Here is a 24,050-nt window from a genome sequence, read left to right on the forward strand (position 1 = left end):
ATATGAAGTCCCACGTTCACTGTCACCAACATAAGCTGCGGGGAAACATGGCGGCGGCTGTACTTCAGTAATTGTTCACTGTGTCAAACCTCAAAGGGTTAAACTGATGATTAAACCGCACATTGAACGCACCTTGAATTGAGGCGAAAAAACTACAAATCCCAGCGTCACTCGAGAATAACGGGTTGATGCGTTCGCGGTTCTCTTCTCCTAATCGGATTTTAGGAAATAACTGGAAATTTGTAGCTAAAACTCAACGTGTATTTGTGTAAATGGTTGAAAATAACAACAAAAACAGTGAGATACGGCTAAAGGTGATTATTTGTGACATTTACCACGCAAATAGCGCACTTTTATCAAATAAAAACGAGTACGGGTATGTATTTATCGTTAATCTCGTTGAATAGTTCATAAACCAGAGTAATATTTGCATTAATCGCTGTATTTAATCTCTAATCTATTGTGTTAAGTCACAGGGATGAAAATGTGGCTTCGTCTCCACCCCCCTTGTCGATACCCCACACGCTGGTTCGTACTATTTCCGCAGGTCGTTGAAGGCAGCACTCGGCTCCCAGCAGCAGCCATCAGTCCCATTGATTCAGAGAGTGGAGGCTCCGCAGACAACAACAGCTCCTCCGCGGGTCCGGGTGAGAATCTCAGTCCTTCACTCCTCCTCCTCCTCCTCCTCCTCCTGCTGCTCTTCCTGCTCTTCCTCCTCCGCTCCTGTCACATCATATTCTCACTTTTATTCGGGTTCGTTGTCTTTACTCCAGAACCGCCTGGTGTTGACTCGGTGGTGTTTTTTAAATTTCTTTCCGAAGTGACTGTGAGACGCTCGCGGAGCAGCGCGCGGCTCTTTTGTTCTCCCGGTGGTTTTCTGGGGTTTGTACAAAGGGAAGCCGGGTGTCGTCCCACGTCAACACCCGCTGAGACACTCTGACACGCGTGCACCTGTTTCGTTCGTGGAGGTTTAACTGGGTTTTTGATGGGATTAGTTGTTTTATTTCGTGTGGTAAATGTGGAGATGTGAGGGGACTGGTTTAAACCCGGAGGGGCAGAAGTGGTGGGGGGGCACAGGGTTAGATATTGTACATATTTATAAATGTGTTGGCTTTGAAAGTGGTTTGTGTTTTTAATGTCATGTTTCCTTTTTTTAATCTCCTTTCCAGGATGCTGCCCAGCCATGGGACAAAGGAAACATCCAGCTTTCTAACAAAGAGCCATAAAACCAACATGGGATCCTAAATTTTAGTGGAACTTTTACCTTTTTGTTATATTTACATGTTTATTTTTTTTTTAACCTTGTAGGCTTTTTTATTGTAAACAAATCAATGAACTGATTAATGAAGGAAGGGGATGTTCTGTCATTCAAAAAGACAGTTAATGGAAATGGGGATGAAAACATGCACGTAACTAGAGGGGTCCAGTCCCTCTGGCAGAGCAGCCCTTGCTCCAGCATCCGGCCCCACAGCTGCTCCACCGTGTCCTCATGTGGCACTAGTCCCTGACCGACCTGTCAGCACAGCCAGGAGCCGACTGAAGCTGAAAGTCCAGCCGGGGCCATGACCTCGTCGGACAATGATGAAACCGGGAGCGAGCTGTCTGAGTCCCTGGAGATCCGCGAGCTCCAGGACCAGTACACGGACCCCGAGAACTGCTTCAAGTCCAAAAGCTTACCCATCCTGAATGGACCATGTCAGCCGGACCGCAAGGCAGCGGAGACCCGGCTGCTCAACACCACCCACACCTGTGTGGCCGTGGACGAGTCCGGCGAGCTCCAGCTGAAAACCCCAGACTCCAGCCAAGCAGAGTCCCCCTCCTCCAGGACAGACTTCTCTCCCTCCGTCTCCAGCATGGTGGGGCTCAGCAGCTCTCTGCCGGTGGAGGGCCACAGGGCTGGGGGCAAAAAACTTGGCTTCCCTTTTACCTGCCTTATCCGTATCCCGGTCAGGAAGTATGTGCGGGTCATCCTGAGGGACTCGCGCTGCTTCCTGTTCTGCATGTGCTACCTGACCTTCATCCAGTCCCTGATGGTTTCGGGCTACCTGAGCAGCGTCATCACCACCATTGAGAAACGTTACAGCCTCCGCAGCTCAGAGTCCGGCCTGCTGGTCAGCTGTTTCGACATCGGCAGCTTGCTGGTGGTGGTCTTCATCTCCTATTTTGGCGGCAGAGGTCAGAGGCCGCGCTGGCTGGCTGTGGGTGGTGTGATCATCGCTATAGGGGCCGCGATGTTTTCCCTGCCCCACTTCATCTCGCCACCCTACCAGATCCAGGAGATGAACTCATCACTAGGTCACGGAGGCCTCTGTCAGAGCGGCAACAACAGCGGGCGAGAACTCGACGCGGCATCGTGCCCCCGCGACCAGGAGGGCAACGAGCACAACCTGTACGTGGCTCTGTTCATCTGCGCCCAGATACTCATAGGCATGGGGTCCACGCCAATCTACACCCTGGGGCCCACTTACCTGGATGACAACGTGAAGAAAGAAAATGCATCTCTCTACCTGGGTAAGTCAACCTGAATGGACCAGTAAGCTGAACAGAGCGAGAATAATGGCGTGTGTAAGCACTGTAGTCAGAGGGAATAAATCACCTCCATCCTGTGATACGTTTTATTTTCCTCTCTCTTGACTAACATTTACAAAAAAAGTGAAGAAATCGTGTTCGGCGACAAAGCAATTAGGTGGTTTCACTCAACACCGACTTGCTGAATTTATTTGAATAAATAACAGATGACAGGCTGCTTTTTAAACTCCAGCAGTTTCATTAGTCATTGCTTTATTCAAACAACACAAGTCTGGTGGGTAAGTGGAAGGATACAGTGCGCTAGGTTTACACAGTGTGTAATCTCACAATAACACAATTAGAGTCAATAATATGTTTATCAATTAGCTGATTACAAATTGGATGTTTGTATTTTGATCAATGAAAGTGCTCTGGTCTTACTGATGTTTACCAGGAAGGGTACATGCACATATTTATTCATGCAGGGTTCAACTCAACACTCATCATCCTCTGTCCTTCTTGATTTAATCTCCCTGGCATGCAACCTCCGCACCACACTGAGGTAAATACAGAGACTGCACAGTCAACCTTGGGCTAGAAGCACATGAGAGAGGAGTGTGGAGCGAGAAGCAGAACTGGGTTGCTTGTGATTAATGGTCCAGTGTTGTGTGTGTGTGTGTGTGTGTGTGTGTGTGTGTGTGTGTGTGTGTGTGTGTGTGTGTGTGTGTGTGTGTGTGTGTGTGTGTGTGTGTGTGTGTGTGTGTGTGTGTGTGTGTGTGTGTGTGTGTGTGTGTGTGTGTGTGTGTGTGTGTGTAAAATACTGCTGCGTGCAAAGACGGCTGGCGGCAGTAACGCAACACACTCAGGTTTCGCCAGAAAAGACTTCCACTGTGTTTAAGTGTTATCAGGTTGTTTTCTCTTCTCCTGGATTCCTCTGTTCCTCCTTTTTTAAATCATTCGGACATTCCTCAACATCTCAAGGTATCATGTAATTTATTTGGTATGCTGGGGCTCAGCTGGCCTTAATTGTTTCGCTCCAAATAATCGGCCTCACACCACATACTCCACGTTGCTCATTGAGAAGATCACGATTGCAGAAGTAATCCCTCTCTGTCCGCACACTGTAGTTGGTTTATTGGGACAAGGGGCACCCCCCAGTCTGGTGCTGTATGTCACGCAGATGGTCACTGTCCTACTGACCTTTGTGTGTCGAGGGGACATCAATTCATTGTTGTCAAAATGATCTGTGATTTAAGTCGATCCAGAAAACAAACAAAACCTACAGAGCTAATGTTTTGTACATCTTTATATTTTGACCAATAGTATAAAACCAAAAGTATTAAATTTAAAGTGACATAATCCTCTCTTAAAGGGATAGTTCACCGCAAAAATTTAAAGTCACTCATTATCTGAGACTCCAGAAGTGTTTTGTGGACTCAAACACTTCACCCACCCCTCCTTCGGCATAGTGGTGACAACTATCCATTTAAGTTCGGGTTTGGTCAATACATTTTCAGTTTAATTGACACCAGGCCTCCATCGTGACATCTCGCAGCCTATGGAGCATTTTCACTGTTGTCCTCTCACACTGCCTGCGCCGCTGCCCCTGAGACCCAGTATTGATCAGATCCCTGCATCACAGAGAGCCAATGCAGCATAGCTATTGAACCGGTCAGAAGAACAAGGAGAAAACCACCTCAAAACAGCAACGGGCTCTATGCCCTCACCGTGGTAAGGTACTCCTGAGCAGATGTATCATTGTTGTTAAGGCTCCCCCTCTGAATCGTCCCCCTTTTCTAGATATCCATCAAAAAGCAGCCTTTGCTCCAGTGACCTTGATGGTTGTTTTCAGAGATAATCTGTTTAGTTCCAGCCGAGCATTGTTTGTGAAAACAGAAACGTGTTCTGACATGTCACAGTGAGTGAGACACGCAGGGGGAAAAATGTCCTCGGATTTGTTTTTCTGGAACATACAATAACCATGGTAACTGAGTCTCGGTTTTATTCTTCACGTGTTTTGAGTACATCCTTATCTTTCACATTCGCTGTGGTATATTGTGGTGTTTGGTTCATGAGCTGCAGTTGAAGGAGTTCAAATTTTCAAGGATTGATTTTGCATTCATCTCAGTTTGAACAGATGTTTACAGCTCGAAAAGATTTCTGTTCCTTTGCCAGGTTCAAGAAATATACGCAAAAAATCCTTCCTCTCCTTCTGCTCGCAGGGGGAACGAGAGCTAACGCCGCTAAACCTGCTCACCCAGAAACCCTCAAACCCATTTCCACGCTCTCACAACTTCATCTTGTGGAGATGTGGGCTACCCATATCCTGAGGAGGCTTCCCCCAATATCACCTTGTGCTGTGCTTTCCCCTCCTCCCCTACAGAACCATTAATGTAAACCCCATCTCAATTTGCACTGGCTCAGAGGGGAGGAGTTGCTCCCTTTTGTAGGACAATGCGGTTTACAACGAAGGGTACTTGGTGTCCTTGAAGAGATCGGGTGTATGTGTGAGCGAGAGTGTGTGTATTATTTCTCTTACCGGGATGTCATCGTTGTGTATGCATGCATGCACAGCAGGGAATTCCCTCTGACCTGTCGCCCCCTTTTTCCCCCAACTGTGGCCCCACGTCACCATGGTAACCTAACGGGCACGGCATCTGAACTTTACCTCTTCTGCTACAGTGCCTGAGCAAATGGTGAAATTGGTGTACAGTCCCCTTGGCTTTGCGGATCCCTTTTTTTTGTTAAGGACGTCTAGATTTTATAGCAATCATCTACATGAGAACTGTTGCTGGTTGAAGTCTCTATAGGAGACCTGGTGTGCGCATTCCACCTCCTTCCTCAGTCTTTTCTTTTTTTCCCCTGCTCTGACGGATTTACAACGTACCATTCGTGGTGTTACTATGGTGAACGTTTGTCTGTGCCCTTCTCCGAGAAGCCTCTCCTCCCCGTGTGACGGTGGCTTGTTGCGTAAGATGAGGTCTTTAGTGTTGTCTCAGTATTTCATGAATGCCTTCTAATTTCCAACAATCTGTCACCATCTCCATCTGACCTGGCAACGCACCGATCGAAACGACCAATAATGTAGATTCTCCACATTGATTTCTTTGTCCAATCCCAAAATGTTGACAGCAACCCCTGTTTTTTAATGTGAGGGGCGCGGCCTCTGAGGTTTACAAGCTAATGATGCTGAGAAGCTGTTATTGATGTGGGATGAATGGAGCCGTCAGGTCTGATTAGATTGCTCTCTGCATATGTCCACATTACCAGTCAGTGGAGGAGTATAAACTGGAATTTCATCACCCTTTTGTTAATGCACTGTGGTGGTTTTATCACCTGTTTATTGTCTAGACTTTGCGGCCTCTTTGCATGCAGCGATGCCCTCCTCTCTACATGCAGGATAAGGTTAATTGATTCCTCCTGCGGCCAACACAGCCTCGCTGCTGCTGCGTTAACTAGTTTCCAAAGCAGGTGACTCTTGAGCCATATACCAGTGTCTGCTACAGGTGCTCATGCATTATCTATGTTTTTTTGATACTCACAAAAAAGCAAAGGCTTCCTACGTAACTCATGTCAAAGGGACTGTGAAGAGAGAAATGAAGCAGATTTATATAGAATTAACCCGTGATAACTTACCAGTTTAGAAGTAGTGGTGGAGCTGTATGTGTTTTTCAGTGGCTGATGATGATATTAGGAGAGCAGGGCCACTGATGGCAGTTCTAAAATGCCAATATTATGTTTTTGTTATATTTTTGGCTTCTGATAAAGTACAATAACAGAAAAATCAGAAAACACAAATTTGCCGAACTTAAATACAAACGTACAGAAATATTTGCTTATGTATTTTTTTTGTCAAGACCGATAAATCTGTCTATTGCTATTTATGAGTTGCCATAAACTTTCATTCCTTTACTCGTAAAGAATTGTCTCCAATCGCCTCTTGGAGTAAAAAATGGTAGTACAAGACGGGCTGGGGCTAGCTGGTTAGCACACTAACTTCAGTAGCAATATATAGAAGCCTTTCATATAACGTAAAAACAGAATAATATTTATACGTGTGTGTGTGTGTGTGTGTGTGTGTGTGTGTGTTTATATATGTATATATATGTGTGTGTGTGTGTGTGTATATATATATATATATATATATATATATATATATATACATATATATATATATATATATATATATATATATATATATATATACACATACATATATCTGCTGTGTAATACATAGACACGCACTCACATGCTCACATGAAAACAAGGGGTGTGTTCTCTGCTCTATGACAAATTTAGAAAGAACAGTCTCTCTCCCGAAGTGTTTTGCGTATGTGTGTGTGTGTCCCCTGCAGATTAGAGAGATAAAAATAGGAATGAACCGTTAGTTTACAGTCAACCCTCCTTTTTGTTTGTGATTGTGGATTATCAGCCGAGGCCATGGCACGACCCCTTCTGTGCTCACTCAGTCAATTTCATTAAACAATGTGTCCTGTTCTGCTCAACAGTAGCCAAAGTAAATGCAGACTGTGCACACACAGAAGCAAACACAAGTCCCCAGAGATCCTGCCTTCTCCCCCGTTCTCTCACTGCCCCTCCAGGCTGACTGATCACATTTCAGGGATTGGTTTGGGTACACGTTTGGCCCCGTCAGAGGCTGGCTCTAATATAGAAAGGAGGCCGGTCCTGTTTCATCGCTGTCCTGTTATTCTCACAGAGGTTTTAAATATCGCTGCCCCTCCTTCTCTGCTCGGTCCTGTTGGCCACACAGGCCCTCAGGGTTACTCAGCAGCAGGAAACCTTTTTAGCTGCAGACTGCAGAGCTGCCAGCGCTGACTGTTACTACTACCACTACTATGACTCCTCCTGTGAACCACTGACCCCTCTGTGGCGGATCCTCTGCCAGCCATGACTGTTGTTTTCTCCACCAACCTGCAATCCAAACACACTGGAACAAAGTGCTGTAGTTTCTACAGTAAATGTTGAATTTTTGCACAGTAACATATTGTGAAAATACAAGTAAACTGTCTTCTGAGAAAATGATGCATACTACTTTTGCTTTGCACGAGGCAGTTTGCACGTGCAGCTTGACAAGATTTGATGGCGAAGACAGAGGAGCTGCAGAGTAGATATTTAAGAGAGCATGTCGAACAAGCAGTCCCAGGCATTGAGTGAAAACAGTACAGACGGATGACGAGTCTGCCTCCCGTTCTACAAACATGAGGCCAAAATGACCCGGATACGGGTGCTGCCATCTTGTGCTGTTGATTTCATTTGGAGCCAGAGCATGTGCGGTAATGTGGAGCCACGGGATTAATGTTCCGCAGATGCATGCACTCGTCAGTTCTAGCTTCTTGAGGTCTCACCCCATTTTTATAGCATCAAATCATGAACTAAAACCAAAATTATCAGAGAAATTAACCCTTGTGACAGTTACTGAACAGTGAAATCCAAACCATCCCTTCAGCTCCTATCACCCCACTGTAACTACTGTCTAAACTGTATTACTAATTGTATTGTAGAGCCACCTCCTGCTTCAGCTCACTATAGGACTTTACATCTAAAACTGATAATCAGCTTTTGTTTTATATTTGCAGGACATAATGATTGCCTTGTCTTGGACTACCTGATAGATTCTGGTCTCTCAGCCTTGGGTGCATTAATTAACAGCAATAATTGTCAACGCTGCTGTAAAAATATGAATTAACATATCATAATGTTAAGTATATACAGCTGTAACTGCTGTAGCTTGAATGGAATACAGATCATGTCGGAAACTAGATTACAATTACTTGTTTTATGTAAATAATAAATTCCAGTAATTTATAAACAAATGCCTGTAAACTGTATTTTAATACACCGAAATACTTTTAAAGTAATTAAGCTATTTTACAATATTTGATTTTGCAACTTTTTTTGCCAGGTGTTTACTAGACATTCTACCATCAAATCTTTTATAGTGCAGTCTTCTTTTAAATATGTCCGCAAGAAAAGGGCAGCGAAAGTTCAGATAAGTGAAGGAATCTCGTTTGTTTTCCAGAGGCAGGGGTCTTAGCCACATGAGTGTTAGTGTAGTCATTCCTCAACCCCATTGGCTGATGACTAGTGGCTATTTTTCAGGGTTGTGGCCAGGCTGTTTTGACAGTGAGGGAAGGTTCCTGGGGAAATGCCACAAGAGGTTTTTCTAATGGCAGGAATGTTGAAAAACAAAAAAACCTTTGTTTTCAGCTGTGCAGGATAAAAAGGACATTTCTTTTTTCTCGCTGGCTCTTTGGTCCATTCCACGAAATCCCCCTTGATCCCTGGCTCTTTGTGGCTCAGGTTGAAATTAAATAATGCTCCTAAAAAGGCTATGAACTGGTTTAATTATTACAGCACTGAAACACTGCATATTAATGTTGGTTCATTCGCACTTTAGACATCAGCATGGGGAACAAAATACTACTTATATTTAGAATGTTATGGCTTGGTGGTTCATATGTTTGACCAGGTCATAGATTGTAGATAAAGATGGACAATGCCCCTTCACTTCCTCTCATTGCAAGAATGAATCCCAAATATCCTGGAGATGCCATCTTCTGCTTTTGCACACAATTTGAAGCCAGAGTCTGGACAGTATTGATCAATGGTGTGGAGTGTTGTGCATTGATGTCCCCTAAATACATGCACTCAACCCATCGCGCGTCTCAGCAGTCAATCCTTGGCCGTTTCATCTCTGCTGGCTGAAAGGGCTCTAATACCTGCAGCCTCTCTGTTTGCCTTTCTCTAATTGAGCTAATCAGCAGCATGGAGAGAAACAGGTCCGCCTCTTGAGTCCAGTCAGGAAATGAGGCATTGTCAATAATTACCAGATGTTTATCTGTTGCTAGGGGTGCAGTACGTCCTGTGATGATGACCGTCAGGGCAGAGGGTACTGTTGACATCAGGCACTGAAATGGAAAATGTTGGCTGAGATGCTTTGGGCTTCAGTGTATCTGGGCTGCAAATATCTCTGTGGATCAAATATTTACATATACTGAACAGGGACGGCCTGTACGTCCATGTCGAGCTGAATCACATCCCCTATTTCTTTGGGGCATCTCATCTGCTGTTTTTTATTTGCTGTGCTTCATAGATGAAAAAAAAAATCTACGAGTCTAGTGTTAATGCCCTCAGAGCGGCAGACTGGCTGTTGTTCTCCTTGACCTCTTTGCTGTAAAACTGGAAAATGAGAGAGGACGATCTGCCGAAGCAAGAGGCGATGATGACATTTACATGAGTGTCAGAAGAAAAAACACGTGTTCACAAGTACGAGGATGGCATCAACCAATCTCTTCTCATGGGCAAACAAACAGCTCTTTAGAGCAGCATTGGCAAAGAAATGTAGAGCATTTATCTTACATTCATTTTTTTTTACATTCTTATACTCTTGTTTTCCTTTTTACTTCGAAACTTTAAATCATTTTTTTTCTTAAGTTGCTGTTTGTCCCCTTGTGACCTTCATATGTGCTCGCTGACCACAGCAGACCCATCTGTGTCGATCCTCCTGGAGGGACAGGAGCCCACTCTGAGGGAGATGGATGGCACTAAGCGTTTCCTGACCTCACCCAGTTGGGATCACCGCTGCACACACACACACACACAACACTCACATGCACGCACCCACATACACGACACAGATGCTGAAAAATTACGCAACAACACCAAAAAATGTAGCCTGACAGGCCCGGGCAGACTTCACTTTACACATTCGTCTGTCTGTCACAGCAGCTCTGCCAGGTGCCGTTATCCCACTAAATGTAGCGTTAAGCTGGTTGTGCATTATATAACAAAGGATAATAGGCTAACATGTAACTGTGATACAGCTCAATGAAGGGACGGTGTTTTGACGAGTCATCGGCAGATTTTGGCGAATGTTTGCTCGTTGTGGAATATTTGAGAGAAAATGCTGTATAATGGTTCATTGAAAGTTCTCAGTAGGACTCTTTTAATAGCTGGATACTTTATGAATATTCTTTTGAAAGCCTGCTGGTGTGTGATGCTGATCTTTTCAGGCTTTTGTTCGTGTGCGTTTTACATTTTGGGGGGCCTAGTTGTCGGTAGATGATCCAGGGTGTGAATAGGGAGAGAGCAGCTGTTGAGAGCTGGCAGCGTGCCTGCACAAGCAGCGTGTGTGTGTATGTGCAGATATTCATGCGTGTGTGAGTGTGTGTGTGTGTGTGTGTGTGTGTGCATCCTGGGAGTTTGGTGTGGGTGACGCTCGAGGGTTGTCGGGTGCGAGTACAAGTGTTTGCAGGAGGTGGAGCTTTGTGTCGCAAAAACGCACACTTCCTGCAAGCATTCAGTGGTATATGAACAGCTGTGCATCTGTGAAGAGAGAGAAAAGTCTGACCCATCAACGTCAAGATTGCCTCCACACGCTCCTGTCGCTGTGTGTAGGAGGAACAACCGCTGCACAACAGTGTGGCGAGTCCTTGTTTTACCTGCATTAACACCAGAGTGATCGAAAGCTGTGCTGTGCAGTCACGAGATCTGCTGTGCGTTCTGTATTGTAGTATTTATGGTTAGGATCGCATACATTCGGCTATATTTATATATGTATGTTGGCCTTTTTTTAGTTTAATATACCAGCATATGAAATTGTCCTTGTGTTGCCATAGAAATTGAGCTCAGACAGGACATGTAAGCATGAAGAACGGTAAGCTCAGATATGTTGTCATTGTTTCTTGAGGGCAAAGCATGAGCTAATGTAGACTAGTAGAAATGTTTTTTTGTATACAAAGAAGACTTTTCATATTTCTGAGTGAAATCCACATTCCTTATATTTTTCTGTTGAGCAGTAGCTGGTACGAGGATTAGACAGACGAGGACGTTCTGATGAATCGGCCAAATTCTTGGCATCGGTTGAAGACGAGGGGCCGCGCCGCTTTGCACCATCATCCAGATTGCTGTGCCGTGTCTGTCAATGCGAGAGGCTGAAAAGCTGCAGGTGCAACCTTGTGGCAAAGCTAGAACCTAAGCTCCGTAACTCACTGCTATCATGGATTCACACGCACACACACACACACACACTAACACAGCCCCCAAGAATAATGTGGTTATACCCCCACCACAGATGCCTCATTCATGGCCACTCATCAGATGAAAGATTATCTCCCACCCTCTCACATGATACAACGATATCGTTGCATAGACAAACACACAGAGTGGTAACAGACGGAGTGAGCTTGAGGCTTCATTTGGGACGTGTCTGTGTTCTGGAATTATTTGAAAGATCACATTGGCTGGAGGTTTTACCCTAACACACATAATAACTGCCTATGTTTTTGTTAACTGACGGAGATAAAGGTGCAGTCTACGTCTCTTCAATGACTTGTCCTCTTTGACAAAGTTATAAAGCCACAACATGGTAAATAATCACCTAGAAAGGTCTTTATAAACGTTGAATATAAATTTAATGTCACAAATCTGACGAGTAGTCCCAGCCTAAGAGCAATCTGTCGACAAAGCTGCTCTGCCGGAAAGTGGCCAAAAATCAGAAGAGCCTTTACAGTGGACTCCCTGTTCGTTCTTGTTTTTCCGGCCTCTGCACCACACTCCACAAGAGGGACTTTAACTGCCAGAAAAAGTCTGGATTGCCCCTTTTTAACATGTAGTATAAGCTCCAAATTGTAGTGACAGTGTATATATATATTTCCTAAATGTGGCCTGTTTTAGAGAAAGTCAGTGACATAGATGGTGTGAATCTTTCCCCTCCTCCTAGCACTGCTACATGCACCACATTCAGTCAAAACAAAATTAAGTTTGACAATGAAATCGAAAGCAAACTCACTAACAATCTAGTATCTGCTCTTAATGCTGTTTACCACAAGCTCTATCACGTGTGCGTCCCCACCTGTCACTACCTTATTAGTCAGTGACAGGTGCGTTTAGTCTGTTGTTGTTGTCTCATAGGGTGGTGGGAATATCACCGCTATTTTTATTCCATTGCTCATCTCAAAAACAGCATATGAGCCAGAAAACATCACAACAAAATTCTTTATCTGCTAGCAAGTAGAAAAGAGCCCCAGCCCCCTCATGTCATAAAATGGAATGAATACAATAATATACACAAACAACAATAAGTACACACAAATAATAAAAGATAAAGATTCTGCCCTCCAGATTTCAGAAGCTCTTTGCACCAATGTAATCAGCAGAAATCGTTCATTTGTTGTCAGTTAGGATCCATGACCCTTTGACCTACTAAAAAGTTGTGACTAGATCTTGTCTTATTGCAAAGCCTTGCATGTTAGGACCTAAGTGCTAAGAGATGAAGTTGAAGCACAACATCATCACACTGCGTTGGTTTTCTCATATCCTTGCATCAATGAAAGGATAAAAACATAGATGGCTGAGTACTGTACTGTAGCTTCCCCCTGCAGCTGGGGAGCAGCTAAAAATATCCATTATTTTTTTCTCTCATTTTCTAAATATTTGATTAAGCAAAGTGAGCTTGGGGAACCCCTTTGCATTTAGAGCATAGCAGCCTGCATAAAACATTGATTACAGAGTGCTGTTTGGGTTTTTCCTACAATCTGGCAAATGTGGGGATTTACTGTCCTGCAGGGGAAGAGTTTAGGTTTTCTTGTATTATCCCACAGGGAGTGATAGTTTCCTTTCAAAAAGAGTGCCAGTCGACTCCAGTGGAGCATATACAACATGAACTGTAGCTTCACCTGCTCCTATTGTGCACCACGTCACTGTGAGTCCTGCATCTGGGTGAGGCAAAAGGTTACTAGGTCATAGTTTGCTGCACAGACGAACATAGGACGTGGGGGAGGGATGGGAAACGCAGACCTCAGATGCCGATCAAGTCAAGCATGTCCCTTGTGACTGGTTTCATGTCTTTGCTTAAGGGGCTTAGAGCAGTCATGCCCCGAGGTAAAGTTCTGTTAGAGCCTGATGGGTGGCCTGAGTGTTGATTTCTAAATCAGACAGGCTTTGATGTCTCTGATCACTTAGTACGAGTCAAGGCTTTTTGGCTGTACCAGTCTATACCGACTGCAAAGCTGGATCAACTTTTTTCACCGTACTTAATCCATTAAAATATTCATATCTTACATCGTACTGTACTTAGGCTTTTACCACCCACTGCTCGGCCTGTGGGATGCCAGCACTATGTATAAATTCTGAAGACCTCAACCTCTATTGAATGTTGCACAAAGAGATTAATAGATCAGATTCTGATCTTTTCAACAACCAAAGTCATTAAAAATAAATAAAAAATAATAAACATAAAAGCACATAGTGTACAAACTGGTCCAACAGTGAAGTTAAATGCTGATACAGATACCAGGATTGGAAATGCACATTGGCAAGTACGCAAATCTATTTTCTAATCTTATACCACCTCATTTAAGTGTATTAGCTCCACCCAGATATCGCTACAATTTTCAAATCAGCAGTTGTGCTGTACTGCCACCGGCGAGTACAGTTTTTTAGAGCAGCGAGGAAGATGTGATTTCTGGTCGTGTAGTAGCCAGCTTTATTGGCAATATTTCATATTTTGTGGGAAAGTCCCACAAGTAAAACGGCAATGACTGCCATATTCAGGATTTCAGTTTGAAAGGTTGGCGCTGCCACGAGAGCATGAGGAGTTCAGAGGCGAACAATATAGAGGTTATTTTTTTTAAATCAGACTAGTATTGGATTGGTCCTCTGTAGAGGTTAATACACTAACTTCAGATATCAGAATCAGCATAGGGAAGGGACAATTTGTAAAGGAACATCTCTGAAAAAAAATGTGCACGTGCTAAATGATCAAATATCATCGACCTCTATATTCCAACAGCACATTGTATCCAGCACACCGCGATGTACTGAACTCTGAGACACTTGAGACATATTCTTGAACCCGATAGCTTCAAGAACGATGCACAGTAGACACATATTTAAAAGATGATATTCATGAGATTTTCTATTTCTCCTGTGAGGGGAATTAGTCACGGCTCTACTTAATCAGTTTAAGAACTCAAAGACTCAAAAAATGATGCGTCGTGATTTTGCATATGTCTATTTCTATCAAACAGTTCATTTATGCAGTTTGTGTCACTGTCCTTGCTCTGTGCATCTGTATATGCGGGTGAGAGGCCATAGACTCCATGCATGCCCTCTGGGTTCAACTGTAAGGTTAGGACATGTAAGAAGACACTGCTCTGTCAGCAAGTTGCCATGACGATGCCGTCATCCCCCTACCACAGTGTCCACCATGAAAGTGCCTCTTAGCTCCCGGTCCCCCTGTAAAGTGTTAAGTTTTTACTGCAAACACGCATTTCTGTTTGTGTGTTTTATTTAGCTTGCTTTAAATTGTTTTCTTTTTATTTTGTCTGTATTGTTTTTAAACCTTGAATCTTCCTCCGTCTACGAAATGTGCTTTATAAGTAAAACTGCCTCGTCTTGCCTTGTTCCTCCTCTTGTCTGGGTGGAAATCGGGATGTCACATGACTGAATTGATCGGAATAACACAGGGATACATGGAGCGGCTTCCCTCTCTGTCTTTTTCTCTCTAACAGCGGCAGGCACATAGATTATCTGTCGCGCAGCCGTCACCTGCAGGTACATTTCCTAAAGAGCTGCAGGCATCGAGCTGGCCTGTGCAGTGCAGCAAATCAGAATCCTGAAGTGTTGGATGACATATCCCACAGAGTGGACGTAATTAAATAAAGCAGGACAACTCATTTAAATTTTTTCTGACGTACCGCTGGTGTGGAAATTGATTATTATCCCAGGTTGGGAGTGAATAGGTAATGTGTGACGCATAATGCATCGTAAATCAACATGACTCTCGAGTAATGCTGACAATGTGATTGCATCTTTTAGAGATGAGACGGCTCCAGTCTAATGCAATAACTACAAATTCAAGGTCATTGTGTTGCTGCCTGCCATCCATTCCCAGCCTGGTCTGGAGGCTGACTGGGCTTTGTTCGCTAATGGCCAGGTAGAGGGCTACATAATTCATTGACACTAAAGGCCCTTTCACACTGGACAATAAAAAACACACAAACGCCCACCAACATCTGGCTTTTGTCGTGTGTGAAAGGGTACAATCAGCATTCCTACCCAGGTTGAATGAGTGCAGTAGTCACGGGTATTTTCTTTTTAGATTAAGCTGTGATCGACAACCTGACACCAGGGCGGAAACGCTCTTTTCCTGGTGAGATGCTATGACGCGTAGCACGGAGGCAATGAAGGCTTGATGACTCTGTTCATAGCTTCTCCATCCAAGCAGCGACTGATCCTTGTGCTGTTGCCGTCAAGAGACTGAACTTAAAGCCATGATGTATTTGGCTTCCATTGTGCTGCTGTTAACTTTTCTTCAACCATGTTTCCTTGTGCTTTTGGGACATATTCTCACACTGCACATATTTTTCTTGTTTTAACACTGCATGTATTAGTTTTTATTCCATTCATATTCATTTTTATTCCTTACACTTACTGTAAGTGTTATTATCCTTACACTTAAGTAATGCATGTTACTTATCACCTACCGATGCCTATTTTTGACTCTTGCTGCTGTAATTTTGCAAATAAATGCAGATATAACTAAAGAACAGTCTGATACTGACGGTTGTTCTATTGTGTGAATTGTAAATCTCAACTTTTTAACCCCCGCAGTGTCTTGACGTGGCAGCGAAAGTCCTCTCCTTTTTTTTATTTCGTCCACGCAATTAAACATGAAATCATTAATCTGTGGTAATTAGCTTGACCACCGGGGAGCCGCTTGATTAGGTGCAATGTGCTTTCTCATCAGGTCCAGTTCCGCCTTCCTCCTTCATCCTCTGCTGCTCCCGCTCCTGCTCTCAGGGGTGAGGAGAACAGAAGGTCAGGAGAGGTTGGGGGATGGGAAAGGGGGGGTGGCCATTTTATTGTTATGCCTGGAATTCTGTTCGCAGTCGAGGCAGCTGTGGATACATCTGGGTGCTGTATATTCCAATCATTCCTGGCATTTAGTGCAGAGGTTTTTTCTTTTACTACATCAAAATAAATACAGTAATTTGTAGGATTAAAAAACATGGAATATTGTCAACTATAAAGCAGAAGTGATGAAGAGCCCTAATATAGACCAGCCAAAATGTCGACCGGACCAAAAACACCCACAAAAGTGTTGCTAGTCGTGTTTTGTTGTTGTTGTTGTGTCGATTTCTAATATTGGGCGTTGCCTGCAGAGGTTAATTGGTCATCAAACGGTAGCTGATTGGCTCTGAAATTGCCTTTGCACTGATGTGAACTCCATTCAGAAGCATCAGCAGCCACTTTCTTAGCAGCATTTACCTTCTTGTAACCACACTTCTGATTCATGCCTCCTGCTCTTTACTGCCAAGCTCCTCTCTCTGCTTCATTCATTCCTACAAGCTGTGAATGAGTCAGTGCAGCTCATGAATACAGAGTCAGGAGGAGCACAGCTCTTGGCGACAGTGTGGAGGAGGCAGAGTGGAGACAACAGAGCAGCGCTGGTCCCTGAAGGTTAGATATGAGCGGGATGTTGCTGAGCCAGCTTTATCACTCACAGCAGGATCAGTCACCACAGACTGCGTCCCAAACCCCTCTCCCTTTCTTGACCTCCGTTTCTTTATCCTCCGTCACTCCTCCTCGCTCCCACTCCCCCTCTCATAGATGTTATTGTTTCTTCCTACGTCATCTGTCTCCACTTTCTCTCCCGGCCACTTTCATCTCAGTTTATCAGTTTTTATTTCTTTCAGTGTCCCCCTTTTATTGCCTTTCTCTTTCCAGATTATTGTATAGTAAATCTCTCCTGCTGCTGCCTGACATGGCTGCGTCCATCCATCATAAACGCTGTAGCTGAAACATTAAATTGGGGTCAATGAAGCACGATAAAATGTCTAACCCTATCCCTCCTTCACTCATTGCCTTGATGCCCTTGCACCACCTCTGTCACGTTTCCATGGCATTCATGTAAGTGCTCATGTGTGCATTTGTGATGCTGAGAGCTGCTGACGCGAAAGCCAACGAGTTGTAACTGATGCAATGTCGCGTTTTGATGAGTTCTTCTCAGTTCTCGTCGTTTTTTTTGCACTATAAACATTTTCTCACACCTCGTTAATATCACGTTGCTGATATTGGATCCTGTTTGTAACATGTTAAATCACACGCTTTGTGACTTCGTCCCCCAGTTTGCGTCTTTTCATGCGTGCTAATGTGTTGAGCAAAGTCAGCACAAAATGACCACAACATATTGAACGTGAGGCTGAAGGACCACACTCAATGTTTAAGTGCTGACTTCATATAACATAAGCATGAAAAGCCAATAACCGCTATGGAGAGCTCCTATTCCATTACCTCTGCACGTGTAGAAAATAATATGAAGCCTGTAACATATTGTCCTTCACGTGCTGCTGGTGAAGGTCTATTGCGTAATTGAGTAAAGTGAGCTGGTGGCGCTCCATGTTCTTCATTGGCATTCACTGACGTCTGCCACCGCAGCATGTGTGTTTGTGTGTGATGGAGCATTACTGCTGTGCCAGCATGTTGCTCAATCCCATGGCTCGGCCCTGGCCGCCCTTCAGCCCGGCCGCTTCTCACCAATCCCCTTCATCCTGTCCCATCCTGAACCACCTCGGCTTGGTGCCAAGTGGGCAGGGTAAGGGCAACAAGTCAGACTCGGTTTATGACCCCTTCGTCCTCCAGTCGGGCCGAACGCTGTTAACGTGATGGATGGAGTGGCAAGAGAGATGCTGACATAATCACCTGAGAGGGATAAAACATTGTTGTCCCTCCCCGGGTGCCCGAGGGAGGTGAGGATGGAGATTGGAGGGCAAAAAAATGACCATACTTGCTGTGATCAAGCTTTCGCACGATGACTGAATGGCTGGTTGCATCGATCTGGCTCAAGCCAGAGAGTGTTTGAATGATAGGGGGTTAGATTTCGGGCACAGGAAGGGCCAGCACACAGCAGGGCGAGAGGATGAGAAGGATTCCTTCAGGCATGAAATCCTGCTGACTTGCACAATTTATTTTACTCACTTTGCTCGAGTCCATTCATGTTTTCTTCATCAACCAGCTGAAAACAGGATAATCTTTGTCCATATTAACATTCGCAACAGGGATTTCAAGAGTCAAACTCTCCGAGGCTCAATCAGGAGGCAGGAGATTTGAAACTGAAATCCATGGGATCTGTAAAGCAATTTATAGCAAATGTTGAAACTCATATTTAATCTCTGTCATCAAGGGTCTAGTCAGCATCATTATATTGCAGACTATGTTCTGTGCTTTATAGACGAGGGAAAATTGTACCACAAAGGTATTATTCACTAGATTAGGTTTGTTAAAGATGGTTTTAATTTAAAGATGGAGATAAGGACTTTTTTCAATCCCTGCCAACCAGAATTAATTGTTTATTGTCTCTGGGTGGTAATATCCTGTTACATTGTGTATAACGGTTTGCCTGCTGCAGTGAATTGACCCCCCAACCAGCAGGATATGAGAAATGAGTCAAATGAAAGGAGTTAAAAAGATGAAATATGATATGCGGGACAAGGAGACAAAGAAGAAGTGAAAGAGGGAAAGGAACCTGCCTCAGGTGCTTGGAGAAGTGAGTCATGTTGATCTATGGGAATGAAACTGCCAAAGTCCCTCAGGCTCAAACAAACACATATTATATACATTCTTATACTGTTTTCAAATATATATATTGTCTCCTACCATTTCTCCTAAAGCACAGGCACACACTTTGGAGCCTTGTCCGTTGCATTTTGACTTCATGTGTGATTGTGTTTCTGCATTAGGCTGATAAGAGGATTAGCTGAAGGGCCTTTTATTCTTTTTCCCCAATAGTTGTGTTCAAGGAAGCCGTGATTTAATTAAGGACTTGGACTCTGCGATATTGTTGGAATCTGACTGTGTGCATATTTGTGCTCTGTGTCGGGAAGTGCTGGGATGAAAATATGAGTGGAGCAAAAGACCCAAGCCACTTGGGATGTAACTGTGTAGAATGCAAATGTTGCCGTGGCAGCTGAACCATTTGGTGAAACAGACTGAGAGGAAACGGCTTTGGAGCTTCCATTCTGGGAAACAACTAGCTTGTCCATGTGCGTTAGTTATGTAATCTGGCAGAGAAAAATTCTCTGGATTTAAGAGAGAGATTAGACATTTTGAGTGTTTGTCTACTTTGGACACACCTGGCGTCCCTGCTGACAGACACAGGCCGTTACAAACACGTGTGCACACACTGCTGCCAGCATCCGACAATGTGGCATTTAAAATGGACACGTAGAAGGGCAAGGACATTTTGTTTCGTGTGTGCGTGTTTGTGAAAGAGAGACTGGAGCATGTGGTTCGTAGCTTTGTTTCCCAGTAAAAAAGAGAAGATCTGCAAACTCTACTTGTGAGAATTTTCATTCATAGAAACCTCTCGATGCGTAGGCCCACACACACACGTACACACGCACCATAAAGAGCCAATCCCTCTCCACGGTCACGCATGCACCCGCACCCTTCATGACTCGCGGCGATGTTCCAGGTGTAATTATAGAAAGTTTGCCCCCTGATTACAGCCAGTAAATGGCTTTGACTCACGTCTCCGCTGGATGTCCGCAGGAGGTTTTTCCACTCGTCCAACTGAGGTTATCTAACTTTAATGAGTTTTTCCCTTCCTGTGGCAAAGTGACGGAGTGTGATTGGCTCTCCCCAGTGGCGATCTGAGAGACCCCGCGGGTTAATGGTTCGCCTCCCACTCGCTCTGTGGTCGGCTGGTGCGGGTGAGCTGCGGGGGTGCCCTCGGGTCAAAGTGAGACCTCAGGAGCTTTCAGGTCGGTTGTTAGAGATTCTTCAAAAGCTTTGGGTAATGACCTCAGGGCTCCCACTGATCTCAGAGCAGGTGTTCTGACAGTTTCCGCATGTTTGATTTCAACCGTGGGTCTTTAAGAGCATTAATGAGGAAAGTGGAAAAACATGCAGGTTATTGATTGAAGTTCCTAATTGTGTTTTGTTCTTTTTTTTTTTTTTTTAGCCATCATGTATGTGATGGGCGCCCTGGGACCTGCAGCTGGCTACCTGCTGGGTGGCGTCCTCATCGGCTTCTACGTCGACCCCAAAACTGTCGTGAACATCGACCAGAGTGACCCTCGCTTTGTTGGCAACTGGTAATTATGCACATGCATCTGTATGACTGCGTGTTTACTCATGTCTCTATTTGCCTCAAAACCTATTTACTGCGACTTCCTTTCAGGTGGAGTGGCTTTCTCCTGTGTTCCGTTGCCATGCTGCTGGTCATCTTCCCCATGTTTGCCTTCCCCAAAAAGCTGCCTCCTCGCCACAAAAAGAGGAAGAAGAAAAAGATCGGCTCGCCCGGTGACGTGTCCAGCGACGATGACGTGATGAAGGAGAAGTCCAGCAGCAAAGGCCAGAAAGTCACCTCCTCCATGGGCTTTGGGAAGGACATCAAAGGTGAGGAAGAGATTAAATCAGCCTTTCTCCTCCACATGTGGACCCCTGGGTGTTTACAAGTTCCTTACATAAAGGAACTGAGAAATATTGATGTACAAATGGCCCATAATCCAATCAATGGCTGGGATTAGTCACCTTATCTAAACGTGGAAGCTCCATCGAGATCTGCTGTAAAGGTGTTATTGATTGATGATGGAAGCGGTTGTCCACACAGTTGCCTAATGAAGCAAGTAATTCACTGTAAACATGGACAGGTTTACTGCCAAGTGGCTTCTATTTACCTGACTGAATGAACGGATACTTGGTGTTTTGGCTTCGCAACCTTGCCTCTAAGTAAAGGACAGAATGTTTTCATGCCCCCACACTTTGATAGCAATGCCCAGAGGAATTCTGTTTTTCAGTCGTCCATCTGTCTCATTCCTGTGAAGACGATATCTACAGAACGCAGGAGGGAGGGCATGTCTTCCTGTTTGGTAAAAAGGTGGAGGATGAAGTGATTAGATTTTAGTGGTTACATATCAATGGTCAAGGTCACTGTGACCTCTGCTCCATCCCATTCTTGTGAATGAAATATATCAGGAATCCCTGGAAGGTATTTCACTGCATCTGGCACTTGTCCACTTGGGCTCAAGGATGGATGCGTTAGAATCTGGTCGTCAAAGGTCAAGATTACCGTAACCTCACATGTCGTTGGCCATAACTCAAGATCTCATATACTAAATATGATTATATTACAGTAATACCTTTTATTGGATTTCTTTTGAGGCTGCACTATGAATGTCATATAAGTCTGGACCATAGACTGTTAGTTATTTGATGCTTTAAAAGCAAATTGAAACTTCACGATTGACAGTTGACATTAGACTTGAGATTGGTTGACATGTGTTTTTGTGGGACCTTGATTCTGTGCTACCACATGTCATCACTACTGTGCACACTCTGGTTCCAAATAACATAAGAAGTGCAAGATTGTGGCTCCATTTCCTGCAGTACTTTAGCTTCATGTTTGTTCAAAGGTGGGAAGTGGAGAAGTGTCATCCTTAGATATCGATATAAATTGCACCATGACACTGTGCTCATGCCTCCTTCGGCTAGAGAAAATATAGAAAAAAATCCTGAAAGTTGGAGATGGTGTTTGATAAAGTAACTGCTTGTACTTATGCTCCTCTGTGCATCGATACATTCTTTAATGTCATCTCTGAGCCAGATACGCCAGGAATCTCCTAGTTTTCTGTGGGAGAGCCCGCTGGATGAGCCCATGAGCCTGCTCCAGTGTTTCCCAGTTATCTCTCGTCTCGTTTTTTCTCTCTCTCCGGCAGACAGCTATCTCTCTCGCTCTCTTAAATGAGCTCTCGGGGGAGTTCAGTCACGTTTCCACGCACCGGAGCAGACAGACCGAGCAGCAGAGCGAAAACAGTGGCATGCGTGTTTGCGCTCGCACTCTTCATCACAGGAAGAAATAACTATCATGAATTCTGACATGTATTTAAATGAGTGCATAATCATAAATTTATGCTTGTGTGTGTATCCCACAGCAATGCAGACAGGATTTAGTCTCAGAGAGAGGAAAACAGATAAACTATGAATGCATTAAAGCCTCTTCAGTCTCTGCTATCTCTCCTGCTGTTCGACTCGTCCCAACAGGATGTTTTAGGCTATTGTGCAAACTACGGCCAATTCTGCGGACGCAGGCACTTCAGCGTTTGGATCTGTAATGTGTGTTAGTGCTGTGCATGTCCTTCTATCGAGGTTTGTGTGTTTACAGCACTAATTCAGCACTTTTGGTGAAAGATACGCCGCACAGAAAGTGTCTGTTTTCAGCAAGCATGTTGTTTTTTTTTACCTTCAGAATGCAAGCAAACACTGAAAAAAATTGCCTACACATCAGAGGGATGCACTGATTATGGAATGTCCCAGACCTTGGTCAACAGCTGCGTGAAAGCAAAGAGTAGCGTTTCTTGAACTTTGTATTTCATTGAATTTAAGCTGGTATAGATTTATAACTGCAGCCACATACTGTTTATCACAATCATATTTATTTATAATAGCTGATTGCTGTGCTGAGTGGAGATCAAAGAGGAGGGACAAATTGACCGAAATGCATCAGCTATCAGTTTTTTAAATATGTATGTAACATATGTAGATAGCTGTTAATAAGGGATGAGCCTAAATGACATCTGGACCTAAAACACCCAGAGAAATTATTGTTGTGGATGTGGTCTCTCAACTCCAAGTCCATTCTCCGGTTTCACGTTGCTAGTCTGACTGTAAACAATTGGAAGACGGGAATCCCCAAATATTGGTTGTTGCCCCCAGAGGCTCATTCATCACCAGACGATAGCCGATGGGCTCTGGGATGCACCGATCTGCTGCGGTAGATCAGGATCAATGCTGATACCAAACATGGCAGATTGACGATCAGTCATGATGTGACCAATCCATTTAATACAGTTTCTTGATCAATCTCAGTCATTGTCAGAAATCAATCTGTCATCTATCATAACAATCAATAGGTTACAATCCCTAAAAGTGATTCCAGTTTGTTCCCTGCAGTGACACACACAGAATGAACTGATCAAAATACTTATCAGTTCAGCACTAGTAGAGTTAAGTCTATAAAAACTCTTAGCGTACACTGTTCCAGCATCGTGGGTCGTAACAGCACTCGTATGATGTGTATTATGACCCGTCTCCACTAAAAGAGAGCAGATGGTTGAAACAACTCAACCCAGTCATAAAATAAATTCTCGCTAATAAAATGGCAAGTGTGGCAACTACTGCGAGCCAGTGGTCTGTCTGATAGAGAGCAGCTGCTGTCGACGTCGACAGGACCTCGCCATCTGCCCCCCCCCGACAAGATTACAGCCCAAGTCCCCAGGAATGAAATAATTAGCATCGCTATTCTGTCCCTACCTTTTTGATCTGGGATAACACTGACAGATGCTAACAATTCCCCACCTACAACAAGATTAGCTGAATTAGCGCTGGGACGACTATCCCCGAGTCAAGGCAGCGTGCCAGTCAGTTAGACCGGCCAGCTTTATAATAACCTCCCCAATAAAAGGCGATAATGATCCACTTCCTGCTTTTTCTTTTGTTCTTTCTCAGCTTTGTGGCCA

General features: G+C 44.2%; 1 protein-coding gene across 2 annotated transcripts in view; it reads left to right on the forward strand.

The window, feature by feature from the left end:
- Positions 1–580: 580 nt before the first annotated feature.
- The window catches only part of LOC118098437 (solute carrier organic anion transporter family member 5A1), a 38,871-nt gene continuing 15,401 nt past the window's right edge, over positions 581–24,050 (forward strand). The window contains exons 1-4 of one of the 2 annotated variants that reach the window (XM_035142244.2): positions 581–647; positions 1,170–2,511; positions 20,495–20,627; positions 20,714–20,931. In XM_035142244.2, coding sequence (XP_034998135.1) covers positions 1,563–2,511; positions 20,495–20,627; positions 20,714–20,931 — 1,300 coding nt within the window. In that variant the 5' untranslated portion in view covers positions 581–647; positions 1,170–1,562. Of the gene's footprint in view, positions 754–1,169; positions 2,512–20,494; positions 20,628–20,713; positions 20,932–24,050 lie in introns of both variants that reach the window. The other variant, XM_035142245.2, reaches the window with a different exon arrangement.

Source organism: Hippoglossus stenolepis, chromosome 19 (genome assembly GCF_022539355.2).
Source record: "Hippoglossus stenolepis isolate QCI-W04-F060 chromosome 19, HSTE1.2, whole genome shotgun sequence".
Classification (NCBI taxonomy): Eukaryota; Metazoa; Chordata; class Actinopteri; order Pleuronectiformes; family Pleuronectidae; genus Hippoglossus; species Hippoglossus stenolepis.